This window comes from Protopterus annectens, chromosome 2.part1, assembly GCF_019279795.1.
Source record: "Protopterus annectens isolate FY-2018-M chromosome 2.part1, PAN1.0, whole genome shotgun sequence".
Taxonomy (NCBI): domain Eukaryota; kingdom Metazoa; phylum Chordata; order Ceratodontiformes; family Protopteridae; genus Protopterus; species Protopterus annectens.
The window spans coordinates 30,620,636-30,635,092 of record NC_056729.1 but is presented as its reverse complement, the minus strand read 5'-3'; the positions used below and the strand labels follow the sequence as shown (position 1 = coordinate 30,635,092).

The window sequence follows — 14,457 nt, the reverse complement described above, 5'->3', positions numbered from 1 at the left end:
TTTGAAAATCTAGAGCATATCTAAACAATCTTACCTTGGTTTGTGATTTATTGATCTAATTATTGATTTATTGATCTTTACTGTTAAAAAGAAGTGTGACTGTGTCACACCCAACATAAAGGGATCACAGCTTTTATCTGGCTTGCAGAACTTGTAATGTCAGAGCAACTTTACTGTACTTACTTTAGTATTTAGTTGTATATTACTTGTGTGATTTTTGTCATAGAAGTTGATTTAAGTTCTCTGAATTCTGTGGTTACTGATTTTGATTACTCTTTTCTTTTACAATATATTTTTAAGCTGAATAAGGATCCCTTAAGTAAGCATGCAATTAATGATTTGCTAATGCACAATGTACAGTGCAATAAATGCTATGCATATTTAAAGGTAACAGCTGAACACTGGTGATCTGTGTTCCTCCTGTCTAAAGTTGGATGATTTGCTTACCATTGTTAGAAGTAAATCTAGACTTGATGATGATGATTGCACTTGCGCAATTGGCATGGCTTGGCGAACTGTTGTTTCATATATTAATAACTGGACTGGTGAGGTAGATAATATTAAGCAAATAACAAATAGAAACATTTAGGAAATTATGCATCTATTTTCTGCAAAGATCATTCAACCCGTATAAAACAAAATGATGCCCCTGACAGCTTTGGAATTCTGCATGCAAGTAGTCAGCAATCCGAGGATCCGGTTTGTTTAGAAGAAAACAAAAACAGAAAGAAAGGAAGAAAAAAGAAACTGATTAATGTCCCTAAAGTAAATAGAATACATACTAAAAAGAACACTGCTTTGTTATGTAACACACCGGTTACAGGGGATGATAATATTTTTCTATCAGAAAACCTTCAATCTACAGAAAAAGGCATTATTTTTCCAAAAGAGAAGATAGAAAAAAGAAGCAAGGAGCAGGTGAAAAGGAAGAAATAAAAAGTGAATGTGGAAAGACTGAAGAGCATTACTGTAAGAAAAAAGAAGACAAAGACAGATGTTGACTACCTGGCTCAAGCTGTGGATTTACAATTCCAGCTGGATGAGAATTTAATACACATTGAAAACAGTGGGATTAATAAAACTAATGGTGATGAAGATCTATCCTTTGTAACAATTGACAGAACAGATATTACCATATTAGAAGTTGAAGATTCTTCATACTGGTAAGCAAATACATTCTTGCAATTGGAGAGTCAGTTATTAGAGGAACTGATATTTATATCTGCAGATAAGATAATGAACATTGAATAGTGTTATGTTTGCCAGCAGCAAAAATAGAAGATGTGAGACAAGCCAATGCCTTAATGTAAGGAAGTGTTTTGCTCATGTTGGTGCAGATGATCTCATCCGCAAGAATTCCCTAACTGTTATTAGGGAACTGACAGACTTCTTAGATAGTATAGCTTGTACTGGTGTTAGGACGTATTTTTCACAAATCACCTATAGAAAGGATAGTCATGCCACCATGAATGAGATTTTTTGGGTAAATACCTACATGAAAAAATATCCTGTGCTGTTTTAAAAAACGGAAATGTGTAGAGCATCCAAGCCTAGTTTTGGGCACACATGTGTTCAGGCAGGATGGTGTGCATTTGTCAAGCTCAGGGAAGAGAATTTTTGCAGCAGACATTTTGTAATATTTGACAAATACTAGGCAGGATTTTTTGCCAAGTCAAAAATGTAACAGTTCACAGATAGCAACATTTGATGCACCTCTGATGGTTGTTAATGCTAGGAGCATTAATAAAAAAAAATTTTTATTGGAAAATTTGCTATGTTCCCATAAGACTGATGTTGTTATTGTTTGTGAAACGTGGTTAAAGAACAATGACTGGATACGACTTCTGACAGAGTATAAATGTTTTTACTGTAACAGACATTCTAACAAAAAATCAGGTGGAGGCGTTAAGATAGAGATTAAAGAAGTTATGAGACCTGTGGTTATTACATGTTCAATGATAACACCAATACTACAGACTATGTGACAACCCTGGAACATATAACAACTGGTGGAATGTATAGACCACCAAAGTCAATTACAGATTACCTAGCGGAATTCATAAATTTATTGCATGAAATACAGGATGGAAGAATAATATTAGCTGGGGACCCTTATTTACCAGAAACAGACTGGAATAATATTGATTCAACAACATTAGTATGGAAATTATTCACAGCATACATTCAGTAACAACAACTGCTTCAGAATGTAAAAAAAAAAAAAAACCACCAGGGGACAGAATATACTAAACACTGTTTGTGTTCCTAATGAAATTACTGTTACTTCAAGTCATGTTTTACCACAGTTGACGTGTGGTGATCATGGGTTTATAAAGGTTAATTTGTTGCTAGATAATTCTGCCAAACTGAAATCTAAACCAATGAACAGAAGGTTAATTATGGATTCTATGGAAGCAAAACAGTCACTATGCAAAACTAACTGGAGTGAGGTGTTTAGTGGAAAAACTGCAGATGGAATGTGGAAGGTTTTGAAAGAAATTGCTTGAGTGCAAAAAAAAAATTCAAAAAAATGTTTTACATCAGGCACCCTGATATGGAAAGTACAAAGATATAATGTAGAAAAGATGATTAGTAAAGCAGATGTTAAAGAAATAGAAGTTGAAGTTATGGAGTGCCTGCAAAGTGAAGGATTTAATGTAGAAGGTCTAAAACAAAATACATCACAGCATGATGGAGCAAGTCCCCAGAATAAGGAAAAGCAAGAAGATCAGGAGACATGCAAAGAAGAAATACGGACAGGGGAAAGGAAAAGAGATTTAATATGGTGTAATATTTAAGCAAAGGAGAAAGCAAAACTAATCAATACAAACAGAGCAGCACCAAAGATATTTGAAGAAAATTATAGGGAAAGGAATCCAGATATGGAAAACTTTACAATACAAAAAATAAGAAGACTAAGAGGAAAAGTAGAAAAAGAAATTAGTAATGGAGAAGTCAAAGAAATAGAAACTGAGGTTATGGAACAGCTGCAAAGAGAAGGATTCAGTGTAGTAAATTGAGTACAGAAAGCACCACAACAGGATAAAGCAATGGATATCCACATTAAGGGAAAACCAGTGGAACAGGAAGCAATCGGTCAGGTGCCATATCAAGATATTTTGGAGCCTTTCACAGGAAACCAGTATAAATATTCAATTGAAGCTAGACAGCAAGGAAAGGAACAGGAAACTGTGGAAACTCTGATGCAGTCAATGTGACAGGACAGTGAGTTTCCATATGACAGAGCAACAAATGACACAGGATGAAATTGAAGAGAATGTGCCACAGGAAGATGCTATAGAACTTTCTATAGAATGCCCGCAGGAAACGGAAAACAAGGGATGTGCCCTCAGTATGAAAGAAAATGAGTTAAAAGAAAAGTTGCTTGATTTAATAGACAAAGACAGATATATCAAGATCAATAAGAAAAATAGACTGCAGAAGGTTAATAAAACCCCAAAAGTCAGAAGCTTGATAAAACAACACAGTAATTAGGACTGCCCATAGTGATCCATGCAATATAACCAAAGTAAACAGAATATATTAGTGTGCTGCTAAATTAATAACTGATAAAGTTCTACCACAGGGACACAGGGTAGCAAGGGAAAAGAGGGGGCAAAAGCGAATACCATCATGGAAATATCGAATAGAGAAAACTATAAAGCAGCTAAGACAAGAAGTGTCACTGTTAGAAGATTATAGAAGAGGGAATAGACCAACAAAAATGCTAAGAAAGATAGATGTGATAAAAGCAATGTGCAGTACTGGAACAGACCAGGATCTATTATGTACTATCGGAGATAACAAACTAAAAATTTCAAAAACAGTCGGAAAGACTTAGAAGATACGAAGATAAATATAAGGAAAAAGCACAAAATAAGCAATTTATTGATGACCCTAAAAGGTTTTATAAAGAACTGGGAAATAAGGTAAAAGGAATTGAAAGACCGCCAAAAAAAGAGGAAGTAGATACATTTTGGAGAAGTATCTATGAAGATTCTGTGGAACATAACACAGACGTTAAATGGATAGAAGAAGTAAAAGAAAGAATAAGAAGTTTAAAGGTACAGGATATGAAATGGGATGAAATAACAGCCAGAGAGATTGAAACAAAGTTGAGAAAAGCCTCTAACTGGAAAACCCCAGGCCCATATGCAGTACCTAACTTTTGGCTTAAAGTATTAACTTCTTTACACGAGGACTTAGCCATGAGTAAAAACTACTTATATGTGCACCACAAACACACACCGTACTGGTTAACAACAGGAAAAACAATGCTCTTACTTAAGAGTGAACTTGCAAGCTACCCTAAAAATTACAGACCAGTAACTTGTCTTCCAACGATGTACAAACTATATATGGGAATTGACGCCAACAGAGTTTATAGTCATTTAGAAGAAAACTCAATTATGGCAGTAGAACAAAAAGGCAATAAAAGAAAGTCATATAGAACAAAGAATCATTTGTTGTTAAACAAAGTTAGAGTGGAGAACTGTAAGAAGGAGAAGAGTCTAAGTATGGCATGGATTGACTACAAAAAAGCATTTGATAGTATTCCACATTCATGGATAAAAGAGTGCTTAAAAATGTATAAGATACACCCTACACTGACTGACTACATTACAGTAACCATGAAACAGTGGCAGACCACTTTGCAATTAAGCCATGATAAAGGACAGATTGTTATCCCAGGGATAAAAATTCAAAGGGGATATTCCAGAGTGACTCTCTGTCACGGTTGCTATTCTGCCTTGCCATTAATCCATTAAGCTGTTGATTTAATAGCCTAGGCCATTGCTACAATTTGGCTTCTAGAAAACAATAATGACTTCTCATCTTCTCTTTATCAATGATTTAAAACTGTATAGCACATCAGATAAGGAACTGAAAGCACAGCTGCAGGTTGTCAAATCTCTTTCAGATGATATTGGAATGTCATTTGGTCTTGATAAATGTGCAAAAGCAATCTTTAAAAAAGGAAAACTGCAGCACCAGGAAAACATAAGTTTGGGACAAGAATATGATATAAAAGGACTTGAGCAAGAGGGAGTGTATAATTACTTGGGAATTGATGAAGGGTCGGCAATAAAACATGAACAAATGTGAATAAAGCTCAGTAAGGAATACTTTAGAAGACTTAAATTAATCCTAAAAACAGCACTGACATCTAGGAACAAGATCCAAGCCATAAATCAATTTGCTCTTCCTGTCCAAACTTATAGTTTTGGAGTGATTGACTGGCCCCAAAAAGTGTTGGATAGATTGGATATTAAAACAAGAAGGATGCTTCATGCTTACCAAATGATTTATAAAAATCAGTGTATACCAAGATTACATATTCCCCGCTTCAAAGGAGGGATGGGTCTCCTTGAAATTGATTACATGTATAGATCTACAATCATGGGACTCCACACATATCTGCTGACCTCACAGGATCCAAATGTAGTGAAAGTTTTGAAACATGAGGAGAATAAATCTAAGATGACATCTCTGCGTAATTTAGCAGAAGCATATAGATGTCAAGCAGGAATGGAAATTATACCAGAAGTAGATAAAAATCAAGCAGCAACTGAATGTGCTAAAAAACAAAAGAAAGAATATAAGGTGAAGGATCAGATGAGAAGGCAAGAAATGTGGAAAAAACATATATATAGTTGCAAGTATAGAAAACGTCTGGAAGAGCCTCATATTGATCAAGAATGAACACAGGAATGGTTAAGGAGAGGTGAATTCACATCAAGAAATGAAAGGTTAATATTTGCAGCTGAAGATAGTGGGCTACGTACACGCTGGTTTACAAAGTCCATTGAACATGTGGGAGAAACAGATATATGTAGGTTTTGTAAAACTGAATTGGAAACAGTCACACACTTTGTTGCTGGTTGCGACGCACTAATGGCAGAGGGACTGTATAATGAAAGGCATAATAATGTGGCGAGACTGTTGCACTTGAGATTGTGCAAATATAGGTTCATAGGTAGGTACTAAGCTATCTGCCCAAGGACCTATGTAAGCCTAGCCAACAAGGTTCCCTGGCTTATGCCACCCAAGAAAGTTAATTTCCCGTGCCCCTGTCGAGCAGAGTCACAGAAGTGATCCCCGGGGTGCATTTCTTATTTCTCATCCACTTATCAAGATTTTTCTTGAAGAGTGCTAATGAGGAACTTTGCTTGACATAAATGGGTAGCTTGTTCCAGAGTATAAAAAGTCTCTTGGACATGAATCTATCCCTCCAGCATGTCCTGTTTATTGTGGTGACAAGTTTAGGGCCCTAGAGCGTGTAGCTCGGAGGGATTGGGATTTCTTAAGGTGTAGCATGTCCAACAGCTCTGGGTTTAACATAGCTTTATATGTTAGGCAGAGATGTCCTCTGAGTAGGCGATATGCTACAGAGTAAAGCTGGAGTTTTTTGAGATGGTCAGTGTAGGGCATCTGTTTGAGGCCAGTAATCCTCTTTGTGAGGAACTTCTGTGGCCTTTCCAGCTGTTGCAGATGTCTTGTGAGGTACATTCCAAAAGGGGCACTGTACTCTATAATGGGTCTAATGAGTGCCGAGTAGAGGGTAATAATGACCTCTTTTTTCCCTGGATGAGAGCCCTTTTGTGATGAGGTGTGCCACATAGAAGGATTTCTTGACTACTGTGGCGATGTGATTATCAAAGGAGAGACTACTGTCCACCTGGGTCCCAAGGTCTCTTATCACACATTCAGCATTAAGTAGACTGTCGTTTATGTGGTAGTTCATGGGTACAGACTTTTTCCCAAAGGGCATGACTTTTTGGTATTGATCTTGAGGTCATGCCTCTGACACCAGGCATCTGTCTCAGTGAGGCCCTTCTATAGGATGTCCACATCATTTGGGGACTTGACTATGGCTCCTAATTTGCAGTCATCTGTGAACTTCGTTAGCAATAGGCCTTCTATGGTATCAAAGTGGCTGGAAAACACTGGAAACATGAGCCACAAAGAATCACAGAAAATGATAAAGTTTATATCACATGGGATCACCCAATACCAACAGTTCAAAAGACAGATGCTAGAAAACCGGATATAGTGGTCCAAGAAAAGAAGACAAAAGTAGCACTGAAAACTGAAATAGCAACACCCAGTGACTACAGTGTCTTGTGTACAGAGAGACACAAAGTCATTAAATACCTGGATCTGCAGGCAGAAACAAGAGTCATGTGGAAGAAAGATACCTAGACAGTTCCAGTAGTAGTAGGAGCAACTGGTCTTATAAAAAATAATTTACAATCGTATTTAGATATGTTATCAATTCATGTAACACCGTACGAATTGCAGAAGGAGTCATTACTGGGCACACTGTGGGTTCTCTGAAGAGCACTTTTGGCTAACGTCAAAGAGGGAAACAATACTAATTTCATGCACTTTAATCATACTTATGAGTGGGGTCCATTCCCGTCATGGTATTAGAAACCCAAAGGACTTGGAGAAATTAAAAAAAGAGATTCTATAGGAATAAGAAGTGTATTAATTGGTTTTCTGACACAGTAGCTGATGCATGGAACAGACTACCAAATTACATTAAAGCAAGTACTAGTTTAGATAGTTTTAAGAACAGCCTGGGCATTTATTATGTAAACAAGTGTTTTGGTATATTGGCAAGCTAGTAGGGCATTAATGCCCGTGCTTGAAATATTTGTATGTCTGCATGTATGTATGTATGTATGTATGTATGTATGGACAGAAGAAATAGGCCAAACAGGCCACACCTACACTCAGAATCTTAGATAAACTTCTTTTAATACAACAATGGAGTCGACACTGTAAGAGTTCCTATATCTCACAATGGCAACTACATTCCTGATCTCTGTATATACAAATTCTAAGTCTGCACAACCTTGGAGTAAACTGAAATGCTTGTTTGAAGCAAAAATTATTTTTCTCTGTCTCATCTTTAACATAAGTCGCCCAATTCATCTAACTAATGTGGTCAAAGTGGCTTTTTGTAAGGGGGAGTGGGCATAGGTGGAAAAAAGAAAATGTATATAAACACAAAGGATGAGTAACAGCTAGGCAAATACTATGCAGACCATGTAAGAAGTTAATTAACTTTAGTAAAAGTTAGTGGATATACTTTGTGTCAGACTTAAAAAAATCTGTTTTATCACAGTATTAGGTTACAATCTCCATTACAACCATAATTCAGTACACCAAGTACATCTAGAAAGTACAAGGGCCTCTTTTGTTAGGGCAGAATTCAACTCGCCACACAAAGTAATTTAGTTTTAAAATATCCAAGATTGAGCGCTGATTTATCACCCAGTGTCCCCTCACCTCACACTGTGTGTGTTCATTATCCTACAGCTTAATGATCAGCACCAACTCCATCTTCACTGACTAAAGCAAATTACTATTAAAATACTCTCTTGTTACCTCTTCATTTCTGTATTTTCCTAGCCAGTAGACTGGGTCACCAGGGTATCCTACAACTTTGCCTTTGAAAAATGCAATATAGAAACAAGAGGAATAAAAGTTGACAAACTGGAACAGAAACATCTTCAATGTCAAGCTGTTTTCATAGTCTGACTGTGTCCTTGGTAGTTCTGCAGGAGAAAGAAAGCAATACTTAAGAATTAGTAATTACCAAAATGAAAGCTGTACACAGACAATAACCTTTTTTTTAAAGAAGTATTCAAAAAGTACACATTTTTCCAAGTCATTTCCTTCCTAATTGTATTCATCTTTTATGGCTATGCAATGTTCAGACTTGATAACCACACCCTTCTAAACTCAGAATAACACATTAACTATGTCCAAGCATTTCCCTTTTCTGGCAAAAGCAAAATCTAGTTGCAATTTTCTGATGAGCATATCACATGTACATACTGGGAATTAGATGAAAAAGGTGCTGAGTCCAGGGATGTCCACAGATGTTCAACCTTTGATACAAATATTTTAAGTGTGAAGAAGCACATTTAATTTCTGTATGCCAACTCTGAACTTGCAGTAGTTTCTGTCACGTAATGTAACAACTGGTTTTATTACACACCATGCTGTCATGTTGGCCTATTCATAAAACAGTGAAACGTGTGCTTAAATAACCTGTAAATGGTTTGCAATCCTGTGGTACTGCCCTTTTGAGGTCCACAGGACTCATCTGATAGTAACTCAGTTGAATATTAAAGATCTCAAGGCATTTCTTAATACATAGAAAAGAAAATCTGTTCGTTTTTTTTTTTTACTTTAAACATCCGAAATGAATGCATAGGAAATAAATTCAGTAATACAGATCAAATAACCTTTAATTCTTTAACAGAAGAAAAATTAAAAAAAATGGACTATGTATACAAACACAATCCATTAGGATTTTAAGATCAAAACTGCTGACAAGAATGGAAAACTAATATGGCTCAGAAGAACATCTGAAATCCACTGAAGTAGCTATTTACAGTGTAAAATGGATATTTGCTTTTGAAAACCTATTGTTTATATTTAAAAAAACTATTTAGTGAGAAAACATACCTACTTATACTAGTCTACCTTCAAAACACACATATATTAATTCTTATAATTCACACTGCTTAATTACTGTACAAGTTCATTGGTTTTGTGAACAAGGCTTACTCTCCACTGTGCAGACTGATGCCTCAGATCCCATACTGGAACTTGCAGGTACCCACGTAGTCATTTAATTTCTTCTTGAATGTTTGAATTGATGCACTGAGATTAACTGATGGGCCATTTATACCACAAGCATGGGAATCTTTGAGATATGATGTTGTATAGTTGGTATAGTTGATATTAAAATGTATTGAGACTTGACTATTCTCTTGTGTTCTGGTCATGGGGGGTAATCTAAACAAAGGGTTTAAAATACTAAGGGGTCCTTTAATGTTTTTTCATACACCTTTACTGAATTATCACTTATGACACAGGCAAACTTATGTTTATGTAAAAGTAATCAAACCACATAGCAAGTTCACATTTATAGGTTCATAGGTTTATACTAGGCTATCTGCCCTAAGGCATTTATAAGCCTAGCCGAAAGTTTTGTGGCTTACGCCACCCCTTATATGAAAAAATACTGTGCCCATTAGTTTGTTGTGCCTCTGTCCAGCAGTGACACAGAGATGATTCCCGGGGTAAACCCACGATCCATCCACAGGTCAAGATTTCTCTTGAACAGAGCCAGCGAGGTGCTCTGCCTCACATGGACCGGGATTTTATTCCACAGCATAGGGAGTCTGAGTGATAAATCTATCCCTCCAGCACGTCCTATTTATATCCGTGGTAAGGTTTAAGTCACTTGCTCTAGTGGAATGGGTGGATTTGGATTTTTTGAGGTGGAGCATGTCCATTAATTCCGGGTTGGACATGGCCTTGTATGTCAGGCACATGTCACCTCTGAGCAGATGGTATGCGACTGAATAGAGCTGGAGTTTCTTCAATCTGGCAGCATATGACAGATTTTGGAGTCCCTTTATCCTTTTGGTGAGGAACTTTTGGGGTCTCTCCAATTGCTGCAGATGTCGGGTGAGATACATCCCGAATGGGGCATTGTACTCGATCATTGGTCTGATAAGTGAAGAGTACAGGGGAACAATGACCTCACTAGATCTGGATGTGAATCCCTTCATGATCAGGTGGGCAATGTAGAAGGTCTTTCTAACCACTTTAGCAACGTGAGTGTCAAAAGAAAGGCCACTGTCAACCTGGGTCCCCAGGTCCCTGATAACCTCTTCTGTGCTTAGTGGATTGCCACCTATATGGTAGCTTGGGGTTACCTTGTTTTTCCCGAAGGGTATGACTATACATTTTTTGGCGTTTAACTTCAGGCCATGGCTCTGGCACCAGCTATCTGTTTCTGTGAGTCCCTTCTGAAGGATATCCGTGTCCGATGCACTTTCCACTATGGCGCCCAGTTTGCAGTCATCTGCAAACTTTGTCAGCCAAAGTCCTCCCATGTTGGCCTGTACTTCTGAGAAGTAGATGCCGAACAATAGGGGGCCAAGAACTGAGCCCTGTGGGACACCACTTGTGACCGGCTTGGAGTCTGACATAGCACCAGCAACTCTAACCCTGTGGGTTCTGTCCTTAAGCCAGTTTGCAACCCATCTTGTGACATATGGGTTTACATTTAAGCTGGTAAGGTTTTCTACAATACCCAAGTGGGGTATTGTGTCGAAAGCCTTTGCAAGGTCAAGGTAGGCTGTATGGACTGCCTTTCCCTCATCAATGGCCTTGGTGACTGTTTCGAAGAAGTTGACCAAGTTCAAAAGGCATGATCTGCCCTTGACGAAGCCAAACTGGGTCGGGTCCAATGTCTGCAAGTCCCCTATATCTTTGTTTATGAGCTCCATTATGATCCTCTCCATAGCTTTGCAGACTAGACTTGTTAAGCTTATGGGGCGGTAATTACCAGGGTCCGTAGAGGCACCGCCTTTGTGGAGTGGGACCACAGTTGCCATATGCCACTTCTTGGGCACGTATCCTGTGGTAAGGCTGAGATTAAACAGCTGCCTTATGTGCGGGTTTAATTCCTCATTTAGCTCGTGTAGCACACAGCCGGGGACACCATCCGGTCCCATTGATGCTGTGTTTTTAGCTTTAGAGAGAGCAGCTTTCACCTGCGCATTTGAGATGTCTGGGAGGCTACACTCCGCTGGGATAGTTATCTCTCCTTTGGGGGGGGGGGGGGGTGTGAAGTTTGCACTGAACCTGTCTGCCAGTATGTTGGCAATGTCTGTGGGTTCAGTGATTTTTGTATCATTTTGGACTAATTCTGAGCATATCTGGGAGTTTCCACCCAGGTTCCTAACATAGCTGAAAAAGGCCTTATGATTGTCCTTTGAATCCATGGCAATTTTTCTCTCAAAATTGGCCTTAGTTGATTTTATGAGTGCTCGTATTTTTTTACTAATAATGATCAAGGGTGACTTCCCTTTTATGGATTTTGTTCTATCATGTAATAGCTTTCCTCCTCTTATTGTAAAGTTTGTTAATGGCTGGGGTCCACCAGACTGGACGTTTGCCCTTTGTGGAAACAGTCTTGGTTTTATTTGGGATTGCCTGATCCATGCAGTCCTGGAGGTGTTCATAGAAGGCATTTGTAAGGGCTTCCGCAGTTTAGGTTGTGGTTTCCACTGGCTCAGGGGCCTTGAAGGACACCACACCAGTCTTGAGTAGTGTGAAGTTTGCGTTAGAGAAGTTCTTCACTGTGGTCTTTTTTGTTTGGGGTGGGGGCGGGATGTGGATTTCCAGTGAGATTAGTTTATGATCAGATCTCACCAATGAGGGATATACTTCCGGTGTGGAGCATTTTGTCCCCATGTTTGTGATAATGAGATCTAGTATATTTTCTCCTTTCGTGGGAACAGTGACTAGCTGTTCCATGGCATTTGAATGTATGAACTCCAGGAACCATTGGGCTAGAAAGTTAGGGCTTGAGTAATGTTCCCAGTCTATATTCGGGTAGTTGAAGTCACCCAATATGATGGTGTTTGGAGATACATTTATACCCTCCAGTGTCTTCAGGAAGGCTGTGTGGGGTTCCTGAGTTTGAGAGGGTGGCCTGTAGCATGCTACAATTTGTAGAGCAGTTTTGCCTATGGTTAGTTGCACCTGGATGGTTTCCGAAGCTTCGTGCGTTGCCACCAACATGGAGGTGTGGGTATCCTTTATGAATATGGATACACCCCCTCCTTTTGTGGTGTGGTCCTGGTTTTGGGGCCGGAACGCATGATATGAGGTAAAACCTAATAGTGCCGGGGTGCTCTCAGGAGCCTTGTACCAGGTTTCAGTTACAGCACAGACATCAATGTTCTCCATACTGAGAAGGGCCTCGAGTGCGTGCATTTTGAGATTTAGACTTCTGGCATTGAGCAGCATTACCCTCAGTTTCTTCCCATTTTTGTTTTCTAGGGTGGTAGGTTTAGAATTTGAGCCTTGCCTAAAAAAGGCCCTATGGGGGTGTCAAGAGCCTTAGCCAATATCCGGAATCCCAGGGGTGACAGGTGCAAGCCATCCCTTGTGAAGCAGCGTGGCTTGTCAAGCATGTCATCCCAGGCAGACAGACACTGGATCCCCTTTGAATGACACCAGACATTAAGCCAATTGTTAAAGCTGATCATCTTGTCTCTATATTGTGGCATCATTCTTGGTGAAGGAAGGATACTGCTCAGGGTCAGGGTCATACCTGCCTGGGCTACATAATCAGAGAGCTCCTCTATGTCTCTTTTCATGTAGTCCAGGGAGGTACATCTCAGGTCGCTCACACCAGCATGGACAATGACTGTGTCATATTTGTACTTGCCGTGGAGTGACCCGAGTGCTTGTGTTATGTGGCGGATTCTAGCGCCCGATAGGCAGCTTACTGTGACCCTCTCCTTGTTCAGCCTGGTGAGTGGGACGTCAGTGTGTCTGACTATGGAGTCACCTATGACAAGTATGTTTGGTGTTGTATTTGGCCTTAAGGGCTGTGACTGCTTTGCACACTGATTTTGTGGTTTATGTGTTGCTTGTGGGGTGTCTTGAGGTAGCAGTTGTTTTGGGTGTCTACTTTGGAGGCCTCTGCTGTTTAGGTAAATTTTTACTCAGAGCTTCCGAGTATGTCTTTGTGTGTTTATGTGTTTGATTCAGTTGTGTGGTAGCATTATGTGAGGCTGGTTTTGTGGTGTGTGTAGTTGCCTTCTCCTCCTGTCTGGTCTTGCCAGTCCTGAGTTGAGAGAGCTCAGCCTCCAGTTTGGCTAAATAGCTGCATCTCTTGCAAGTATTTGTGTTATGTGGGAGGAGGAGAGGGTTGTCTGTGTACATGAGGCAATTGTAACATTGCCTCAATATTCCCAGATTCACCAACTGGGCAGGAGAGGACGCCAGCATCTGGCCCTTCGACATGCTAGAAAAATTAAGAAGTTAGGTATGAGACTGAATAAGAGAGGACTTAGTAAGGAAGTGGGTACTCCTGGGGGGGTTTCGCAAGTGAGGGACTTTGTATAATATAGAAGTGACAAGTGCTGAGCTTTTTTTTTTTTTTTTTTTTTTGAGAAAAAAAAAAAAACTTTTAGGAACAAGTGCTGTGCTTTTTAGTCATAATAAACATTATAATTCACATCTGCTGTTACAGATCATATAAGATAAGCAACATTACATAAATTATTCAATTCCTCCCTTCTTTCTTCCCAGACACCTTATCTAATCTTTCTTAAGGACAGAGAATTCCTCCAGAATACCTCTTCCTTTCTACCTAAAATGGTGACAAAAGCTAACCTTAACCAGACTGTTAACCTTTCAGTTTTCTTCTGAAATTTTTCTAATAAAGGTAAATACATGCTCCATTTTCGGATGTGCATATACAATTCAGATTTTCCATCCACAGACCTAAAGATTAAAGGAAATCAAAACAACTCTTGTCTCATTTTCCAAGGTTAAATTGGGAAAAGTCAGTGTCAAAAATAACCTTAGCCAGAGGGCTCAAAGATTGCACTGTATTTGTTT

General features: G+C 38.9%; 1 protein-coding gene across 1 annotated transcript in view; it reads right to left on the bottom strand.

Moving 5' to 3' along the window:
* ANO6 (anoctamin 6) overlaps positions 1 to 14,457 on the bottom strand; it is a 1,522,803-nt gene that overhangs the window by 231,035 nt on the left and 1,277,311 nt on the right. Inside the window, exon 14 of the mRNA XM_044061996.1 lies at positions 8,398 to 8,567. Coding sequence (XP_043917931.1) covers positions 8,398 to 8,567 — 170 coding nt within the window. The remainder of the gene's footprint in view (positions 1 to 8,397; positions 8,568 to 14,457) is intronic.